General features: G+C 34.9%; 1 protein-coding gene across 4 annotated transcripts in view; it reads left to right on the forward strand.

Annotated features, from left to right (window-relative positions):
- TOGARAM1 (TOG array regulator of axonemal microtubules 1) overlaps positions 1-22,460 on the forward strand; it is a gene marked incomplete at both ends in the record, with an annotated part of 68,324 nt that overhangs the window by 33,296 nt on the left and 12,568 nt on the right. The window contains 9 exons of one of the 4 annotated variants that reach the window (XM_084240914.1): positions 2,146-2,246; positions 6,034-6,183; positions 9,596-9,694; positions 10,568-10,743; positions 11,518-11,671; positions 13,201-13,354; positions 19,441-19,546; positions 19,807-20,042; positions 20,443-20,601. In XM_084240914.1, the coding sequence (XP_084097040.1) occupies positions 2,146-2,246; positions 6,034-6,183; positions 9,596-9,694; positions 10,568-10,743; positions 11,518-11,671; positions 13,201-13,354; positions 19,441-19,546; positions 19,807-20,042; positions 20,443-20,601 (1,335 nt within the window). The remainder of the gene's footprint in view (positions 1-2,145; positions 2,247-6,033; positions 6,184-9,595; positions 9,695-10,567; positions 10,744-11,517; positions 11,672-13,200; positions 13,355-19,440; positions 19,547-19,806; positions 20,043-20,442; positions 20,602-22,460) is intronic. The other 3 variants (XM_084240915.1, XM_084240916.1, XM_084240917.1) reach the window with 3 other exon arrangements.

Below are 22,460 nucleotides of genomic sequence, written 5' to 3' on the forward strand. Positions count from 1 at the left end.
AGCTTCACTGTGCTGAGACTTAACCCCTTACACCACCAGGGAGAACCCCAATAATCTCTAATTCTTAAACAGTGATCCCATCTTAATTTCTGGGACTCTCTGTGACCCTACTCTAGGATTTCAGTGGAATTTTTTCCCTTTTTATCTTAGACAAAAACCTAAGAGCAAAATTACTAAGCCATGGGCTAAGTAACTGCTAAATATTTTTTCAGGGTATTGTACAATTTTCTAACCCCAGCAGAGTAAGAGTGCAAGTTGCTTCACATCCTTGCTAACATTTGGTGTTCTCTATTTTTTAAATTGTATTTTCCTTTGATATCCTGAGCCATATTTTTATATAACTATTAGCTTTAAATATTTTGTAATTATTTTTATTAATAACATAAGTAGAGACTGCATAATCACAAGAGAAATGGCATTCTGTTAATTCATTGGACAAGGGAAATTTTTTTTAGCAGTTGATAAAATTAAACTGAAATTTTTCATCCTATTGTGAGAGGTTTGTCTCATCTCAGGATTTCCTCCTCCACAGTTTAAATTTAAATAGCAGCTTATTTTAAAGCTAGAATTTTTTTCTTACTGGGAATTCCTTTGTTGTAATACCTAGATAGAATATTGCATTATATTCACAAAATGAATTTGGAATAGCTATATGGGCTCATGAAATAACTGTGTTTACATTAAGTCACCAACATTTAAAAAGATCTGTGTTTAAAAAAAAAAATCTGTGTTTATCTTTTAGATTTAAAGTTCATTCCTTATCGTCCATGAATGTGAAATTTTATATATTCCTATAGTTCAAGGTCCTGTAAGTAATTTGTAATCCAGTTGGGGAGATAAATTCATTTTATATTATAACATTTAGAATTCACTATTTATTATCTCACATTGTTAATCTTTTCAAAAATTGAACTCGTTGAAAATGGAGTTCAATTCTCATTTATAAACCAGATTACCTCTAATGAATTTAGTATTTGCACGTTTAGTTTAATAGCTTTACAGCAATTATTGTCTTCAACTTGCATCCTGCATTAAGAACCATGGCCAAAGAAAGGCACTGCTACTTCAGGTGGGGCTTTCATCCTTAAGTGTTGAAAAGGAAAAATTGTTGCAAACTACTCTTGTAGGGGCTAAAGTATTTTCTTTATTCTTCGTATAAATATAAATGGATAGTAATCTATTATAGAGAAATTACTCTTAAAATATTTAATATCAGTTTCTCACTAGGCCCATTAATATGCCTTCCCACCTACTAAGAATTGTAATCCTTTTAAGGTCTTTTTTTGCAATATGCATTGCTGACTTATTGATACTATAATACTTACTTAAAGCAGTTTCTTACATTCAGATTTAACATTCTTTAGCTTGCTTTCTTTGTGAAACAAGTCAGTAGGCTTTTTATCAAGAAAGTACAGAAGGGCATCCCTGGTGGCCTAGGACTTAAATCTCAGCACTACCTCTGCAAAGGCCTGAGTTCAATCCCAGACCAAGGGGCTAACCCACATGCCGCAGCAGACCTCTCCTGTTTTGCCCACTGCCCCTCCTCAGCTGTGTATTTCAGTCAGTCTACCTGTTCTGATCCCACTCTGTCTCTCTGTGTCTGGTGAATCCTCTCACCCCCTGCACCTTTGGCCTACACCCCAGTTCTTCTACACAAAAATAAATAAATAAATCTTTTATTTAAAAAAAGGAAAGTACAGCAAAAAATAGTCCAAGAAGAATGTCATATTTGCTCAACTCTGATTGATCTTTTATTTATATTATAGTTAAGTTGCTCTTTTTATAGTATTGTATGTGAGGGTGGTATATTAGATAATTAGGAATTATTTGGTTTAGTTTTAGATCATTTTAAGTCATTGTCACTATTTTTTTTGATCTAACCAAAAATGATGCAGTACGAATTTGAGAGTCTTCATTTCCCTTGGCAGTCCTCTCATGAAGATACAACTGACTATGTATTAAACAGGATTCAAGTTCAAAAAGTGAACATAGAATAACTACAGTTATTCTTAGCTATTTTTCATACATCTTGCTGCTTTATTATCTAAGTTTAGTGAGTTATTAAAAAGCATAGAGAATTCTGGTATGAGTCTTGAACAACTCTTGATCTTAAATGTTTATTAAAATTACTTTGTTTCACTGTAGGTCTGACATATTTCCAACATTTGGATCAAAACCTTGTCCAACAAGACTTTCTTCTGCAAAGAATAAAAATTCTCAGATAACTGATGAAAACGCCAGTACAGGTATTCTATGACTGTTTTATAAACATAATTTATAGAAAGTATAATTACTTAAAATTGATAGTGAATGCATTTCAGATTAGTAGTTACTAATTAAGACTATTCTTTTTAATTCCTTAAAGGCCATTTTGACAAGAATGAATTATTCTTGAAGGAAAAATATCTTTACCTGAAAATTGATCCCCCTTTAAGCCCATGGGTATACCTATGCCTGGCTCCCACACCCAGATATTTTAATTTAATTGATATGAAATTTGACCTGGCTATCAAAGTTTAGAGAGCTCTCCAGGTGATTCTAATGTGCAAAATAATTTCAAAATCACTGAATATTCACAAAAAACAGTATTTTAAAAAATAATATGTAGATCGTAGTTAAGTTCACATGTATCTTGTGTTAACAATTTGTGAACTAACCTGTAAAATATCTATAACATCACTTCTTAGAAAATAGATTTAGTTATTAGTAATAAATTAGAAAAATATTTGGATATTTAGGATGGGAACTGCATTGATTCTTTAAGATTTAATAAAGCTATTGAATAATGAATTATAACAAATTGGAATGTGATACTTATTTTTACACAATCTCAGTGTAAAACCCTAACAATTTTAAAACCATTTTACCTTCCATCATAATTACCTTCCTAAAAATGTTGTGTCTCTTAATGTTTGATAAGAATTTTAGTTTCTAAATATATCTTGATTTTTAGTTTGCTTTTAATCCTTCTATTATTCTTCCTCATTTCTTACCTATTTAACTTCCTGAGATTTCTCTCCAGCTTTAGTCTCATTCACTGACAGTCCATTCCCCACATTATAAATCTTACTGTATTGCCCAGTCAAATTTTATTTGGGGCATTCCTCTATGATTGGATCCTACCTCCCTGTTTAGCCTCATTTTTCATTTCCCTCTTTTTTTCTTTGTATTTTTCTACACTTGTTCATTCTGTTAGTATTGATGACATCTGGACACCCTACCACACCCTATTCAGTAGTGAAAACTGCTCAGTTGCTTTCTCTGGGAAACCTTCCCCAGTTCACAAACAAAATTGATTATTAACTTTTTTGTGATAACATGATACTTTACACTGACAACTTTATTAGTAATAGAATAGTATAATTACTTTACTTTTTTGGATTCTTGATCACCACGGTATACTTCTCTGATTACCTGCCAAATGGCTGTCATAGTCATGAATGCCCAGATTAATCATGTATACCTGGTTTCTGCCTTCCGCAAAGCCAGTGTTCAACAAAAAGATAGCTACTCTGCTAGGCATGGGAAGCCAGTGTATGTGCTTTACAGTCAGAAATCCTGCTGGAATCACAATGTGATATTTTATAACCATATTCATAAGCTTAATTCCCCCATCTGATAATGTAAACCTTGAGAAGGGTAGTAAAAATTTAAGTATATTACATATATTAAGCATCTAGTGTGTAATGGGTACTTGGTTTCTCTAAAAGGAAAACAAAGAAATATACATAAACTTACTCCTTAACCCATTTTTAAGGCTGATCATCATAACGAGTTATAACTTGCTAAATATTTATGTGAATTTGAAGACACATTATTGTTAGGTTGTCTCTACCATTTATAAAAATGGAGCCCTCTTTTGAAAGAATATCTTTGGATTTAGCAAATAATAAATTTAGAAAACATAGAGACTTGAGTTTCCCTCTGATCATAGTTGTATGACTTTGTGAGTGATAAGAGTGATTGGTCTTATAGTAGTATATATTTTTATATGCAATATTCAGTGTTTCCCAAACTTATCTACTATTCAGTGTTTTTCAAAAATGCCTAATCCTAGGACTCACATAGGATACATAGAACAAAAGTCAGAGCCTCATCACATACCTGGTGAATAAATCTTCAGGGTTAGAAATCTGTATTTTTAACAAGTAATTTAGGTATATTTCTAGGATCAGGTTTTAGACATTATAATTCAATTCACTATAAGATATTTTTGGTTAAATTTAATATGCTGCCAAAATGTTAAATTGCTAGTGGGTTAGGATTTTGCAAATTTAGGTTTACTTTTCTTGTTATTATAGGATAGAGTTTATTTTGTTAGTGTAGGATAGTGAACAAATGATTCCTATATCATTTTGTAATTGATAAAGCATAAAGATGGTGATCAGAATATCTGAAGATCAATGTAAAAATTATAAATCCACTGTCAATATTTCCAATAAATATATATATTCCACTGCTACCTATTACATCAGTTGTGCTAATTTCCTGAATTATGTTATAGCAAACTATTTTTCCTGTAGCTTCAGGTTGATACAACCTATTAACAGAAAGCATTTCCACCTAACATCAGTATCTTTGTGATGCTTACTTTATGAATTAACTGCCAAATCTAAGAAAAATTTAGGAAGGATATATCCACTTACTTCCAGCAGACCTTTATCATTTAATGTTAAATGTTTTCTGAGTGTTTCTCTGTGAACTTAGTGCCCTTTATTCTTGCTGTCCTCTTTAGCCCAGCTGCCACCAGCAGCCTCCTCTCTGTACTATCGTGTTTTTTTTTGTTAAAGTGCCTACAACAAAAATAAAATGCCTACAACGTTATTAAAAACAAATTATATTTTATTATTACTTAATGATTTAGAAAGGAGTTGTATATAAAAATGGGTGATGACTCATATATTGCCTGAAATTTCCCATTAGTAGACATTTCATAGTTAACAGCTGCAAAGATTAGTATATGGCAGTAAATTTAAACATTCAAATATAGATTAACATTGTTGATATTTGTTAAAAGGAAGCCTACATTAGGATTTTGTGTTTGTTAAATGAGGAATATATGAACACTTGAATATTCATAGCATGCTAAGACCTTTGTATGTATTTTCTTCATTGAATCCTCACCATCATCCTGGTAGAACTACTGTTCTTATGCCATACTACAAATAAGGATTAGTGTTTTTCCCAGGCTTTATTAGCAATTTAAGTCACAGTGCTATGATTTAAAGCCAAGAAACATGGTTTCAGATTCGGGTATCTTAATCACTATATAGTTTGCTGTCTCACCAGCCAAACTAGTATAGACTTATTACATGAGAGTAGGAAAAAGAACAAAATGGATAAGTGTTTCTCAGGACACAGCTTAAAAATTCTCATTTAAAATTTTTTCTTTTTGCTGTTAGGTAAAAAATGTCATTTAAACATTAAATGCCTATCATACTTTAAGAATATATGTATTTGATTATCTCTTTCAAACACTGAATTTTGTATTACATAGTAATCTCAAAGCATGCTTTATAAGTGTTGTACTATAGTGTACAATAAATGTTCTTTTCTGCTAGTAAAATAAAAATAATTTTAAAATTTTAAATAAGATAAAACTTTAAAAATTACTATCATGTTATAATTTCTAATCTTATGTTACTTTTTTTAAAAAAAAGATTTATTTTATTTATGCATACAACAACTAAGATGTAAGCCAGAGGTGCAGAGGGTGAAAGGATTCACCAGAGACAGGGTGGGGAGCAGAATAGGCAGATCTACTGAAATACACCGCTGAGGCAAGCATTGGGCGAGACTGGAGAGGTCTGCTGTGCCATGTGGGCTAGCTCTCTTGCTGGGGATCCAACTCATGCTGCAGTGGCTGGCGATAGCTTGATAGCACTGTGACTTAACCCCTGCACCAACAGGGAGGCCCGAGTTTACTGATTTTTATAAAAGTTTAGAAATAAAAAATTTAGAGTGGAGATATGTACTTATCTTTAATATTACCTAAACCATTCAAATAAATATTTTTATGTATTTATTTTGTAGGGATTACAACATCCAATGTAAGCATAATCGGCCAACGTATGAACTATGGGTTTGGATGTGGTGATTTTGATGATGATAGGTCACATGACATTTCACCTAGTGTTTTAAAAATACAAAATAAGGAACACCCAAGACATAAGCATACGAAAGGTTAGTAAATTTCATGATAAGTTCATTTTAAGATTGGATGTCTCTACATCAGAATTCACCGTAGTGAAAAGCTAGGGAGATTTCTCAGTTTCAAGATTTTTTTCTTACACTTCTGCTGATGTGTTGTTACTTAAATAATTTTGCAAAAAGAACACACAAATTCATGTGTTGGTTTATAGGCTTGTCGGGGGAACCAATGTAGAGAAACGACTGCCCAAGGGGTTGAAACTAGAGAATCCCTACTGACCTCTAACACCCAGGACACACACACATGCTCATTTTTACCACTAAAATCAGTTGGAGAAATCAAGTGAGTTAATGACTCCCTGATGCCTACTTAGGTTGTAACCATGGAGTAAAGCTTTGGAAGCATTTTATTTCCCTGTGGTAGAACCAACATAGGAAGGCTTCTTGTTACCATTAAACATTAACAATTTCATTCATTTTTTTTTTTTAACTTAATAGCAAGTAGCACCTCAAAAAGCTCTGGCCTTTTTTTTTTTTTTTTTTTCAGAAATCCTAATACAGATGCATTTTTATAATTTCCCTTAGAGTAGAAAGAAAGTGATTTTGAAAAGTTTAAATATTTAAAGAGAATAATAAGTCACCAAGTCACCTGTATTTAAGTATTGTAATCTACCAGTCAGCATAAGAAGTCATATTTTTTGTAGCAACAGTGATTGAACGAAAATCAATTTTTTAAATTTCTGATTATTCTATTTAATATATGGGCAAGTAGCAGGCATTTTAAGGACATAGGTATTTTCAGAAATTACCCAAATTGAGTAAGAGGAAATTTGATTAGAAGTTTTTTCTTGTTTTGTTTTTTAATCTCCTAAACTTTAACCTGTAATATAATTCAATAACTGTCTTTGTGGAAGACATCAGTCACTTGTTATTTTTGCAAGAGCGTTTTTTCATATTTACTTATATAGGGTTTTTTCATATTATTTACTCTATTACTCATATAAAGAAAATTAAGTGCAAAAAAAAGACTTTTCCTAAAAGTAACTCATACCCCTAATATAACATTTTTAAAGTTTCTTTTATTGTTAATATGTTCATTCACTGCTGATGGCATCCTTTTTTAAACAGCAGAATCACAACACTGTATCTCTTGACCAGTAGTAATTCTATTCCAGAAAATTAATTCATACACAATTATAAACCAAACTACTAGGTAAGACTGGTCAGTAAGAATAAACATACTCAAAATCAAATTTACCCTTCCTTTCAGATTTGTTCCTCTTTGTTATCTGTTTTTACTAATAGCATTACCATTTAAAAGTAAAGATACAGTCATCTTTGTATGCCCACACTATCCCCATTATGCTTTGTATATAATGTTATACAATGCCATTTATTAAATGGATGGTGTGGTGCCAAGCCAACCAAAACTAATAGTGTAACCTTGGGCACAGTTTCTCCAAAATCACATCCCCAAATAATGAGATTAAAATGAATATTGAATGCAGTTCTGAAGGAAATAAAGATATCCAAAAGAAATACAGGTTTGTGAGTGGTATAAGTGAATGTATTCATTTTGTGATAAACTTCAGACTTTTTAATAACCTAATCCCCAATTAATGACTTAAAGTGATTAATGATGAATACCTACATTGTTTGCAAACTAGATTATGTGAGTTAATATTTTCTTTCTCCATTTGAATGAAGTATACAGAAGTAATGAAAGATTATATGAGGATAGTTGTGTGTGAAGAATCTTTTAAGCATAGTTTTTCTGTTTTCAAATTTAAGACTTGAGCCTATTTTTTTGTGTGGAGAAAATAGAGTGTAAATGTAAAAGTAACAATAAAAATAACAAGTTATGTGAGTTTCTCTGATAAATGAAGTTAAACTACTTAAAGATAACATGCCTTTCATATAATTCCTCATGAGATTTATTTAATTATTCAATAATTTCTTGACAGTTTTTGTTCATGAATTATTGTTGAAAAGATTGTTTCGCTTACTGAGATTTGCTTCCCTTTGTCATTGAACTTCTATTTTTTATTTAAGATTTACTTATTTATGCATAGAAGAACTGGGGTGTAGGCCAGAGGTGTTGGTGGGTAAGAGGATTCACAGAAACAGAGTGGGGAGCAGAACAGGCAGATCTGTTGAAATACATAAGGTGAGCAGCTGGCAAAGCAGGAGAGGTCTGCTGTACCACATATGGGTTATTTCCCTGGCCTGGGATCATACTCAGGCTGCAGTGGTGGTTAGTGCTAAGACTTCACCCCTACGCCACCAGGGAAGCCCTGTCATTGAACATCTTTTGGAGCTACCTGTGTATCTGTTAGTTAGCATGTGCTGATAAGATTGTATATTAAACAACAAAGTTTGTACACTGATTTGGATTATTTCAGACTTGGGAAGGAAAATGTGAAAAATGAACACATTTCATCCTTTAATCTCTACCATGTTCACACATAGTCAGAACAAATGAGCTTTAGCAGGTTATTAAAATAATGTTTGCTTAATTTTTTATAAAAATGTATTTTATTAATCTTACCAATAATTAACCATTTTTCTTTCTTATACCCTAAATTAAGTCTATTTTGCTTTTCATTTACCTGCCTTGTAACATTCATCTAACATTTATTGAACACCTACTAGGTACCAAACATTGTACTACAAGGCTCTAGAAAAGAATGCTAGTCAAAATGAGATACATTTTTTTTTAATAAATCTTTTTTTTAAAGATTTATTCATTTATTTATACTAGCACTGGGGTATAGTCAGAAGTGCGGGAGGGTGGGAAAATTCACCAGAGCCAGAGCGGGGAGCAGAGCAGGCAGAAAGACCGAAGTACACTGCTGAGGGGAGCAGCGGGTGGCAGGAGAGGTCTGTGCGCCATGTGGGACCCTCCTCCGGTGGCCAGGGAGCAGCTGGGGGTCGAACCAGCACTGCAGAGGCTTGCGGGCAGCTTCGCAACCCAGCACTCAACCGCTGCGCCACCGGGGAGGCCCAAAAATGAGATATTGATTCTATCCCCATGGAACTTACAATCTAGTAGGAGAAAGAATAATTAAATCAATAATCACAAAGTGATGTAAAAGTTAACCTAGAAAGTATGGATTGCAGTGGAATTGACTTGATCTGTTTTCAGGGGGTAAAGGCTTTTTTCATGGTTATCCTTCTGTTGCTTGTTTATTTTGCTGTGATTATTTTCTTGTATCCCTTCCCTATTCTTAATCCTGGCATGTATAACCTCCTTAAGGGAAGGAAAATTTCTTTTCTCTCTAGGGTCTTAGATATTCTAGTTTTAAAAACTTATTGAATTAATGAACTTCCATAAATAAATGATAAATTATTTCTATGAAATAAATTTTCAGCTTTAAAAGACCATATTACAATATCCTAAAATACTATTTAATTATTTTTAATATGGGTTTGTTTTTTTTTTTAGGATTTACAGGGTCATCATCAAATTTACAGCAGATTTCCAGTGTTGACTTCACATCCACAAATCACCTAACAGAAGATTCAGTAGTAGTTGTTGGAAAAGGTATTTCAAAATTATTGCCTTTTTAATTGCATGTATATTCTTCACACGTAAGCAAGGCATATCAATAAAGAATACAGAAGAGTGTGATTCAGGTATTGAGCAGACCTTTTTAAAAGTGAATACTTCACTTTTCTATTCTCTAGTGAAACTATTGATACAATAAATTTAGTGTCAGTAATTTTCAGAGAGAAACAACTCCAGTTGAGGAACTTCTAAGATACCTTTAGAATAGTTAACAATTTAGTTTAAATTTTTTAGTTTAACTAGTTTCTTTTAAATTGGAAAACTGAATGTAGTGATAGACATTGAGAATGTACATCTTATTTTTTTGGTTAATGGAGTGAAGTAAAATGAAATGGTTAAAAAGCTTTCCTAACAACTTTACTAGATAGCGTCTCACTAAGTTAATTTAAGGCCATCTTCACATTAATTCTCAATTGATCTTGCAGACATACTTTCTGTTATTCATCTATTTGTGCCCAACCAAACTAGTTTGTTCTCTCTACATACATGCTTTATACTTGCTCAGTTCTGCTTAGAAGCATTCCCATTTCATAGGATTCCTCCTCTCTTTCCTCATTTGTCTTTCCATATCATTGTGTCTTTCTATCTCAGCCACGCCAACCTTTCCTTCCTGTGAGGCAGCACTTACTATATGCAGTTCTTATTCTTTTTGATATTATCATGAGATATTTTCTGTTGTCTCATAATATGGCCTTGTTAGGATATTTATATATTTTATGATTATTTAACATGTTTTTATTACCACATTATTGTTTACTTCTCGAAGACAAAAGCTTTGTTTTAAACTTTGCTATCCATATTACCATCACAGAAATACTTAATGACAACTTAATGGTTGGTTGCTTTCAGGTGTATTTGGAAGTCCAAATTCAGCACCAGCAACTTGCAGCCAATCAGTGACGTCTTCTGTGGAAAACGGGGATACATTTTCAATTAAACAAAGTATTGAACCACCATCAGGGATTTACGGAAAAGCAGTTCAGCAAAGTATTCCATCATATCTTGATGTTGAAAATGGAAAAGATGTAAGCTTTTTTGCTAACTATTAGGATAAATTTAAGCCTATAGTATGTCAGTGTTTCATATGTATCAGATTTGAGGTGGTGAAAGTATTTTGGTTAATTTTTTTTTTAATCTCACTGTAATTGAAATTTTTGATTCTTATTTAAGTAATATTTTCCTTTCCTCCAAATATGTTTTTATTTTTGTGTAAAGTATCCAGTGTACTTTATACTGTGCATTTACTCTATATGCATAGACTGCTGTGTATGTATATCTTCAATAATTTTCTAGGATATACTCAAGGAATGACATGCTAACATTCTCAGATACAAATTTCAGTGGGTGTTAGCATTATGTAATTCTGTTCAATTTTAGAATTCCTGAAATAAGGATTAAGAAATGGAGGGTTTTGTTTTTCTGTAGACGTTAATGTCTCTATACATCTGTCTACGATAAAGATAGTTATTTCAGGGCCTCCTTGGCAGCACAGGGGTTAAAGTCTCAACACTATCAAGCTATCGCCAGCCACTGTGGCATGAGTTCTATTCCCGGCCAGGGAGATAACCCACATGGTGCAGCAGACCTCTCTTGTCTTGCCTGCTGCTCCTCTCAGCAGTGTATTTCAATAGATCTGCCTGTTCTGCTCCCCACTCTGTCTCTGATGAATCCGCTCATCCCTTGTACCTCTGGCCTACACCCCAGTTTTAGAATACATAAATAAATAAATCTTTTTTAAAAGTTATTTTAAATCTCAAACACCCTTAATACTTTCAGATATTTCAACTTTTTTCATGCAGATTAAAGTTTCTATTTCAAAATCTACTTATGACAAGATGAGACAAAAGAGGAAAGAGGAAAAAGAACTTTTTGACATTAAAGACAGCGAAAAGAAGGAACAGAATCCCTGGGAACGAATGAAACATACAGGAACTGAGAAAATGGCATCTGAAGGTAAATGGAATTTAACTTTTGGTGTATTTTTTTTTAACTAGTAGTATTCTTTTTTTTTTTTTTAAAAGGGAGATAATTTTTTTTTTTTTTTTTAAGATTTATTTATTTTTACAAGCACTGGGTACAGTCAGAAGCGCGGGAGGGTGAGAGAATTCACCAGAGCCAGATCGGGGAGCAGAGCAGGCAGATGGATGAAGTACACTGCTGAGGGGAGCAGCGGGCAGCAGGAGAGGTTTGCAAACCATGTGGGACCCTCCTCCGGTGGCCATGGAGCAGCCGGGGATCGAACCGGTGCTGCAGAGTCTGCGGGCAGCTTCGCAACCCAGCGCTCAACTGCTGCGCCACTGGGGAGGCCCATAACTAGTAGTATTCTTAAATGTAGTGCATTGTGACAACTGAGGGTTGTGTGACCAATAGTGGAGGAATATGTTGACCTACACCACTGAAATTTTCAGGACCCTAGTTACTCCTAACTACTATAATAAATATGAGCTCTTTATTATAAAGAGGAAATTGAATGATTTTTTTTCTCCCTTCTAGACTTCTGTTTTAAATGCAGTTGAGCTTGTGATTGCTATATATCATCAAGTGAAATTTCCTTGTGTTTCTCACATATTTCATGAACATTTTCTTACAAATAGTATGGTTTATAAGTACCTTTATTTATAGTCATTTTCTAGTCCCTAATATTACCTTTTAAAAGTAGTTCTGAACTTGTACAACTTGTTCATTTACAAAAGTTATTATGCATTCTATTTCATCTTTTCTTTTCCCATACCTCCACTACACGTCTTGCATTTTTGTAGTGCCCTCAGCGAATCCATTAGCACACAGTGATGATTTGTTTCTTCAATATCTAGAGTAATGCCTTACATCTGGAAAGTGGTTGATAAATATTTGTTTATAGAAGAAACATTGCACTTAATACTATTCATGGTCTTAGGATTTGTAATAGATCATTGGTTCTATACCAATAACAAAAATAAGTGTTTTTAGAATTTTATATACTAAGGTGCCATGAAACTTCATTTTCAGATGTCAATTGTATGGTAAAACAGATATATATCCATGTTTTTACAAAATGAAATCATAATGCTTCTTACTTTTAGCCTTAAAGCTGCACTTTACTGTATGACTCATAACTGAGAAACCAATTACATTTATATTAAATGTAATTTAGTAATTTTGTATATAAAAGTGAAGTTTTAAATGGCACTGGTATCTAATCATTACAGTTTTGTTGGAGACTAAATGAGTAGTACCAGTTTCTGTCAGAAATAATCATAGAGAGAGCTTCCAGGTTGGTAATTGTGAAATTTGGGTAGAATGGTACACCTGCAGTTTGGTGATTTTCCCCAAAACCCACCCTGTTAAATCTGACTGTTTATTTGTATCCTTTAGTGTCCTTTGTAATAAATCAGTGATCTAGTGCATTAAAAATACATATTTATAAACCCTTTAGGCAGTATACTATTTGTACCCCTCTGTATCAAAGTTCTCTGATGCTTTAATAGGTATTTTTGTTTTAGACGAGGCATCTCCTGGAGCTATTCCACAGTATAAAGAAAGAATGTCTTCTGTCACTCATAGTCCAGAAATAATGGATTCGTCAGAACTACGGCCATTTTCCAAACCAGAAATAGCACTGACAGAAGCCCTGAGGCTTTTAGCTGATGAGGACTGGTAAGTTTGTCATACTTAACTTTAAACTAAGCTGAGTTCCAAAAGTTTTCTGTAAATATTTTATTAAGAACCTTGAAATGGGGCCTCTCCAGTGGCACAGTGGGTTGAGCACAGCACTGTGAAGCTGTCAGCAGCCTATGCAGTGTGGGTTCGATTCCTGGCCAGCCAGGGAGGTGCCCACATGGCACGGCAGACCTCTCCTGCCTCACCTGCTGCTACTCTCAGCAGTGTCTTCGGTCAGTCTGCCTGTTCTGCTCCCCACTCTGTCTCTGGGGTCTTGTATAAATAAAAAAATAAATCTTTTTTAAAAAAAAAAGAACCTTGAAACAAACCAACAAACTAAGAACCTTGAAACATTCTCTATTAAAATAGTCTTAGTGGGGCCTCTCCTAGTTGCTCAGGCAGTTGAGCGCCACACTGTGAAGCTGTCCTCAGCCTCTACAGTGCTGGTTCGATCCTGGCCGGCCGGCGAGGGTCGCATGTGGCGCGGCAGACCTCTCCTGTCACGCCCGCTTCTCCCCTCAGCAGTATATTTCATTAGTCTGTCTGTTTTGTTCCCCGCTCTGTCTCTGGTGGATCCTCTCACCCTTCTGCGCATCTGGCCTGTATCCCTGTTCTTGTATAAAATAGTCTTAGAAATGGTTATTTTAGTTCTCAGGCAGCCTGAGTTTTATTTTTTTTATTAATATTAATGTACTGTACTCTGGTTTTAAGACAGCTGTATTACCACTTATAGTCTAACTTACATACCATAAGGATATTGTTTTGCTTTATCATAGATTTTGCAAACCTTTAGGTATTAAAATATAAATTTCACCATTTCCCCAAGTGTTTCTCTGAAAAATATTTCCTATAACAGTCCTGGATATACTTACCTGTTCATACCATAGCTACTGCAGCCACCTAGCAAGCCCAGTCAGTAACTCAAAAGAAACAAAAAGACAATGACTTGCCCAGCTGAAGCATCCACTGTCTGTCCATACCCCATTTTCTCCTCTGTTCCTTTAGCCTCTTTCTTCATTCTCAGTCTATCCTTTTATCGTCAGTTTTGCTTCTCTGCTAGATCGTACCCATCAACATAAAAATACAATATCTCTGATTCTTTAAAAAAAAAAACTCCCTCAATTGTACATCTCCAGATTTCTTTCTTCCTCCGCCATTAGCAAAAGTCTTAAAAACACTGACTTGTTGTTTCTTTTTTTTGCTTCATGTTCTCTTACCAACTTTCTTGGATTTTCTTTCCAACAGGGCCACAACTTCACTAAAGCTGCAAAATTGCCTATTTTGCCAAATCTACATTGATCACTTATTAGCCTTCATCTTACATATCTTCCTGCAACATTTTACACCACTGATGTTCCCTTCCTCTTGATGTACTGTTACTTTACCTTGGAAAAATCAGAGTCATGGGTTTTTTTCTGTCTCATTACTTTTTAATTTCTTCTTTTCTGTTTGACTTCAAAATTTAGGCATGCTCCAGAATTCAGTCCATGGGCATTCTTTGCCTACATTCACTCCATAGACCTGGGCTGGTAATCTTTCTGTGTAAAAAGCTACATAGGAAATATTTAAGTGTTTGTAGGCCAGATGTCTCTATTTTACTCAACTTTGTTGAGTTGTAGTGTAAAATCCATCTTAGACATTATAAAAAACAAGCTGTGTTCTAATAAAATTTGCTTATAAAAACTTTATGAAAACAAATCTGATGGGACTAGATTTGGTCAATGAACCATAGTTTACCACCCCCTTTCTTAAATAACTTAATTCACCTCCATAACTTTAAATCCCATCCATACTCTGCATATGAATATCTGGATTCTTTGGTATCTTCTTTAACTCCAGTTTTATAATCCAACTGCCTACGTAACATTTCCACTTTGGATGCCAGTGGACATCTTAAATTTAACATGTCCAAAATAGGATTCTTTTTATTACACTTCCAGCCAAGATGGATTAACAGGCATTAGATTTGCCTTCACATCTAAAATAATTAAAGAGATCATATAAAATAAATGAATCAGTGGCTTTCAAGGTATTTTTCCTTAAGCAATTAAAGATAGTGATCTTTGAGAGATAGGAAATAAATGAGCCCAGGGTGCTTCCTGTAGATCACAAATCAAAGGTGGGAAAACCATACAGATAACAGAAAAAATGATGGGTTTGGGAGTTTGGGAGGGTCGAAGTAGCTAGAGTTTGCAAGACAGAATGCCAGAGAGACTAGCACTCTAAAAGAACTCCAAAGGCCTTCAGAGGACACTTAAATGTTTAGCTGAACACCAGTCAGTGCATGCAAGTAAGTAAATTATCAGAAACCAGAATGAGGACCATTCGAAGTTACAGAAAGTAATCTCTGGAGCATACACAAAACCAAGAACTTCCTATTCCAACCAGCAGAATGGAAAATCTCATAATTGACAGGGCATGGGTAAAATACTCAGAAGAGTTTTGCTTCATATTTTGGAAAAATTAACCCTAGGCTTAAGAATGGTTTGGTGCTGCCTAACAAAGCTTAAAAACAAAACCTAAAAGAATCAAACTTTACGAAATGGCTGCATTCCAGAACAAAGCTCAGAAATATTTATAGGAGGGGCCTCCCTGGTGGTGCAAGGGGTTAAGACGCAACCTATGAAGCTGACCGCAGCCACCGTAGCAAGAGTTCAATACCCGGCCAGGGAGCAACCCACACAATGCAACAGACCTCTCCTGACTTGCCCGCTGCTCCCCTCAGCAGTGTATTTCGGTCAATCTGCCTGTTCTGTTCCCCACTCTGTCTCTGGTGGATCCTCTCACCACCTGCACCTCTGGCCTATACCCCCATTCTTGTATGCATGACTGGATAAATCTTTAAAAAAAAAAAAAAAGTAAGAAATATTTATAGGAATATAAGCATCTAATGTAAATTTCATAATGCCTAACATCCAATAAAAAATTACCAGGCATAGGCCTCCCTGGTGGCGCAAGGGGTTTAAGCACAGCACTGTGAAGCTATCTGCTGCCTCTGCAGCTCAAATTTGATCCATGCCTATCCAGATGGCATATCAGACCTCTCTTGTCTCATCAGCTGCTCCCCTCAGCAGTGTATTTCAGTAGATCTGCCTGTTCAGCTCCTCACTCTGTCTCTGATGAATTCTCTTACTCCCCACACCTCTGGCCTACAGTCCAGTTTTTGTATGCCTAAATAAAAACAAAAATAAATCTTTTTAAAATTTATTTATTTATGCATACAAGAACGGGGATACAGGCCAGAAGTGTGGGGGGTGAGAGGATTCACCAGAGACACAGAGGGAAACAGAATAAGCAGATTGACTGAAACACACTGCTGAGGGGAGCAGCGAGCGAGTCAGGAGAGGTCTGCCGTGCCATGCGGGTATCTCCCCAGCCATGGATCGAACTTATTCTACAGCGGCTGTGGACAGCTTCATAGGTTGTGTCTTAACCCCTCCTTAACCAGGGAGGCCCAAAACAAAAATAAATCTTAAAAAAAAAATTACCTGGTATGCAAAAAAGCCGGAAATAAAACAATAATGAGAAAGGAGAAAACAAACATTAAAACCAGCCAAAAAATTATACAGATGATAGAATGAGTAGACAAGGACATTGTAACTATAATTATGATTTTTTTTGCATGCATTAGAGACGCTAGAGGAAAGATATGCAAAAAGAATCTGATTTATAGAATAACTTACAAAATCTCTTTTGCCACATAAAGTAACATAATTGAAGAAGTGATTTGCTGTTATCATTCTTGAAGAGAGGTTACTACATAGGGCATGTACGCCAGGGGGCAGGAATTATGGGTGCCCTGTTAGAGTTCTTTCTATGACATCAGGAATAAAGAGGGTCATTTTAATTCATTAATTCATCAAGAGGACATAGCAATCCTTTACATTAGTTACATATAGCAGAGTTTTACAATACAGCAAGCAACTGTTGCCTGCAAGGAGAAAAACACAAATCTACAATAATAGTTGAAATTTTAACAATACCTAACTTCTAATATTATTTCACCATTTCACATATAATGTAAAAACATTATATTAGTAGATTTCTTTGCCCCATTCCTTTGATCAGAATTTATGGCATCAGCACCATTTTCAGATTTCTTTGAAATCTGTTCTACTTACCTATGTATTTATTATTTCCATTGTTCTTTATGCTTTTCTGTAGACCTCGTTTCCTTCTGGTATTGGTTCCTTTTGCCTAAAGCATTTCCTTTAGCACTTCATGTAGTGCTGGCAACAAGACCTACTGGCAACAACTTATCTCAGCCTTTGTAATTAAAAAAATGCCTTATTTTGCCTTTATTTATTTTATTTATTCTTTTAAAGATTTATTTGTTTGTTTGTTTGTTTACACAAGCACTGGGTACAGTCAGAAGCGGGGGAGGGCAAGAGAATTCACCAGAGCTAGAGCTGGGAGCAGAGCAGGCAGAAGGACAGAAGCACACTGCTGAGGGGAGCAGCGGGCGGCAGGAGAGGTCTGTGTGCCATGTGGGACCCTCCTCCGGTGGCCGGGGAGCATCCGGGGATGGAACCAGGGCTGCAGAGGCTGCAGGCAGCTTTGCAACCCAGCGCTCAACTGTTGCACCACTGGGGAGGCCCTTGCCTTTATTTTTTAAAAGATGTGTTTTTACTGACTATAGAACTGTAGAGTCACAGATTTTTGTTTCCTATTAGAATTTAAATTTTGTTTGATTGGTTTCTGGCTTACATTATTTCTGACCTAATATCTTCTATAATTATAATTTTTGTTCTCCTTTGCATGGTAACTCTTACGAATATTCCCTTTAACATTCTTAAGCAATTTGACTATGATGTTCCTCATTGCACTTTTTTGTGTGTGGTTTTCCTTTTGGGGTTTGATCTGAGAGTTTATAGTTTTGATCAAATTTAGAAAAATTTCAGCCACGATTTCTTTTTCTTACACCCTGTCCCTTAATTCCACTTTGTTATTTACTTTTATGTGTGTAGAATTGGGTTGTTTCTGCATCTTAATTACATTGGATTGTCAGAAAAGTCATGATGCATTTTTTTATGTTTTTCAAAGAAAAAAGACGTCATGACTTTTCCAACAACCCAATAATGGTAAACTTCTATGCTCATTCAAAAGCTGAAAACTTTGAGACAAACAACAACTAGTCAATAAGTTTTCCCTTGCTGTTATGGCAATTTTTAGCTGTTTCCTGTGACTTATTTAGGGGATTTAAATGCTTTTTAAAAATCACCATAAAGGGCCTCCCTGCTGGCACAAGGGGTTAAGCATAGCACTATGAAGCTATCCCCAGCTTCTGCAGCATGAGTTTGATCGCTGGCAGGCCAGGGAGATACCCACATGGCATGGCAGACCTCTCCTGTCTCGCCCACTGCTCCCCTCAACAGTGTATTTCAACAGATCTCCCTGTTCTGTTCCCCGCTCTGTCTCTGGTGAATCCTCTCACCCCCTGCACCTATGGCCTGTATCCCAGTTCTTATATGCATAAATAAATAAATCTTTTTAAAAAAATAAAAATCACCATTAATATTACCAACTAAAGAAACTCATCTTCCCTCACATTTGTCAATCCTCAGAATGATTCTGGGATGTTATATCTGTATCCCACATAAATTCCACCTCTTGTTAGTATCCACCAACCCTTCCTCTGTTTTTTTTAGGTCAGATAACAAAAAAGAATTCCAAGTTGTAGAACTATCTCCTGGTTTTCTGTTCTTAGTCATATATTCTCCAACATGGTAACATGTTTTCCATCTGTGTTTTTTTTACTGCTTCCCCCACCTTTTCTTTGTCAGTCCTCGCCCTTCGGTTCTTCAGAAAGAATATGACATTCTTACTAAAGGACAAATGTTCCCTTCTATTTACTAAGAATGAATGTAATTTGACTGTCGCTATTCTTTTTGGTTCTTAAAGATCTTTTGAACCATGAAATAGCAAACAGAACTTTAGATACTTCTTTTTTGAATTTGAGGGAAAAGAAGCAATGTCTCCTCACTGGCCATATAATATAACACACTAAAGAAGATAACTATGATCCTATCCCAGTCCAGTCCCACTTAATAAGTGATTTTGTCATTTGTTTCTTTTTCTTATAGGGAGAAGAAAATTGAGGGACTGAATTTTATTAGATGCTTAGCTGCTTTTCATTCTGAAATACTGAACACAAAGTTGCATGAAACAAATTTTGCAGTAGTTCAAGAGGTAAACTTACTTTTCAGCTGAGTTAAGGATTGTTTGAATAACAACAAAAAGAGCTACATTTAGCATTTAAAGGAAAACTCTAGTATATAAGTAAGCGTGTATGTAAAATAGCACATGCTTTATTTTGCAACATTTAAAAAACTATTCTTGATTTTTAGGACCTAAAACATATTACTTTATAGTAAAATTTGGTTTCGAAGTCATTATTGCTGATTTTCTTTCAATATATCAACAAAATATACATTTTGAAATTTTTTTAGGTGAAAAATTTACGCTCTGGAGTTTCTCGTGCTGCTGTTGTCTGTTTAAGTGATCTTTTCACTTACCTGAAAAAGAGTATGGATCAAGAACTAGATTCTACAGTAAAAGTTTTATTACACAAGGCTGGGGAATCAAATACATTTATAAGAGAAGATGTTGACAAAGCACTGAGAGCTATGGTGAATAATGTAACTCCTACACGTGCAGTTGTTTCTCTTATCAATGGAGGACAAAGGTAATATTCAAAATAATCTTGATACAACCTTAAACTAAAAGTTTAATTGTTTGCATTCTGGGCTGGAGAGAAGAACAAGCATATTTCAGTATTCATTTTTTAAAAATTATTAAATAATCCCTATGCAATAGGCATCGTATCAGATACTGAGCATGCAAAGAATGATGATAATATTAATCTCATAATATGGTCACAGATCTGAAATTAAATAAATGTCAGTGATTATGACCTTTGCTTTCTATTTTAACTTGTAGAGTTAAATGAAATGAAAATAATTTGTCATTTTAGCCTTGAAGGATGATTGTTGAATAGTTTAATAGTTTATTTAACTTTAAAAGTAGATCTTTGGAAAAGAATTCATATATCAATTTTGTTTTAATTACCGTTGTTTTTCTTGTAGCCATTTACACATTGCAGTAAGAAGATGTACAGCTCAGCACTTATCAGATGTGGTGGAGTTTATGGAGCCAGAGCGTATTTTAGCTGGAACAAAGGACATGGCTGATCGTATATTACCAGCTGCTGCTAAGTTTGCTCAGGACAGCTCACAAGAAACCAGGTGAATAGCGGCTGGTAATATTTGCTGAATCTCTTTTTTTTTTTTTTTGGTGGGACCCTCGCAGGCGTACGGGAAACAAACCGGCGCTGCAGAGGCTGCGGGCAGCCTCGCAGCCCAGCGCTCAACCACTGCGCCACCATGGGAGGCCCTATTTGCTGAATCTCTTAATAAAGGGCTTAAAAATTGGAAACAAGGCTTAAAGAAGAATAAACATTTTTCTAAATGGAAAAATGGGATCCCCGGGATTGGTATTGGGGGATAATCCAATTTAACCAATTTGTAAATGATCTTGAGGGAGTGCACAGTGAATTCATCAGATTTGCAGATGACACTACATACTTCTGGGCAGTAAGATGCCACGTCACAGGAATGAACTGCATAAAAATAACATAAGGCTATATGACTGGGCAGAAAAGTGCAAAAGAACTTCATTCTGGGCAAATGATAGGTAATGCATTGAGGGAAAAATGGCCTATTTTTCAAGCAATCAGGTAAAATCAAGGAAATAGATAAATATGAAAAATATAGAAAACAAAATGGATAACATTTTATCACTTGAAAAAAGTGAATTTCTGGTTACTATACTTGAAAAACAGTTTTGTAAAGGATAAAAAGAGTTAGAGAAAGATAACAAAATAAGATGTGAGTGATAGAGTAACTGTAGTGGTGATAGGAAACTTGGACATAGTCAGAATCCTGTTTCAATATCTGATCTCAGTCATTCTGTCCTTAAGCAGATTATTTAACCTCTGTTAGCCTGTTTCCTCATCTGTCAAGTTAGGAAGGTTGGACTAGGTCACTGATAATGACCCATACAAAATCTAAGATATATAGCAGTTGTATATGAAGATAGATTTAAATGGGGGGAGAAAGGACCATGAGTTCATAGAAATTAAAGTAAAGGAAGATAGAAACTTTTTAGCACTTTAAAACAAAGATGGCTATTACTTAACTGAAGTTAATCTTGTAAAAGTCATTATACTAAAAGCTAATAAAGTAAATATATTCGTTGTCAATTGATTCACAACAGATTTCTACAAACACTAGCTTAAGGCATCCCCAATTTTTTAGCTTATTGTTCTTTACACTAGAAGTCTGACATGACTCATCTGGGTTGAGGGTCTCACAAGACTGAAATCAAGGTCATGATAGTGCTGGTTTCTTATCTAGAGGCTCTGTAGAAGACTCTATTTCCAAAGTCATTTAGGTGTTGGCCAAATTCAGTTCCTTTTGGTTCATTCAGTTGCTTTAGGGTTGAGGGCCCCCATTCCTTGCTGGCTTTCAGCCAGGATCTGCTCTCAGCTTCTTTAGGCCTCTCACATTCTTTCCATGCAGTACTCGCCAAGCCAGCAACAACATATCAACTCACCCTCATGCTTAGATTATCTCTGACATTCTTTTGCTATCACTCACAGAGAGCACTTTGTTTTCAGGGCTCCTATAATTAGATTAGGTCCATCCAATAATTTTCCTATCTTAAAGTCAGTTGTAACAAATAACATAACCTTAGAAATTATATTTCATCATATTCACAAATTGTAGGGACTAGAGCAGAACATCTTTGGGGAAGCACTTTAGAAGTTCTGTATACCACAGTAAAGTTCGAAACAATTTAGTAGGTTTGGAGTGTCGATTAGTTAGGAACAAAAAAGGATTCGTGTTGTTTTGTGTACATCTTAAACTTTTCTGAATGACATAGTAATTCTTCTAACCTATTTTGTCATTTCTCAAATTCTTATTTGAAGTTTTAAAATTATAGAATGGTTACAACTTTTCAGTTTCAATATATTTTACATTTGTGTCCCTAGTGCTTGCTTGTTTACTTACTTGTTTTAGCAATTCCCATGTCATTGGGGTAT

Source organism: Talpa europaea, assembly GCF_964194135.1.
Source record: "Talpa europaea genome assembly, chromosome: 8".
NCBI classification, from domain to species: domain Eukaryota; kingdom Metazoa; phylum Chordata; class Mammalia; order Eulipotyphla; family Talpidae; genus Talpa; species Talpa europaea.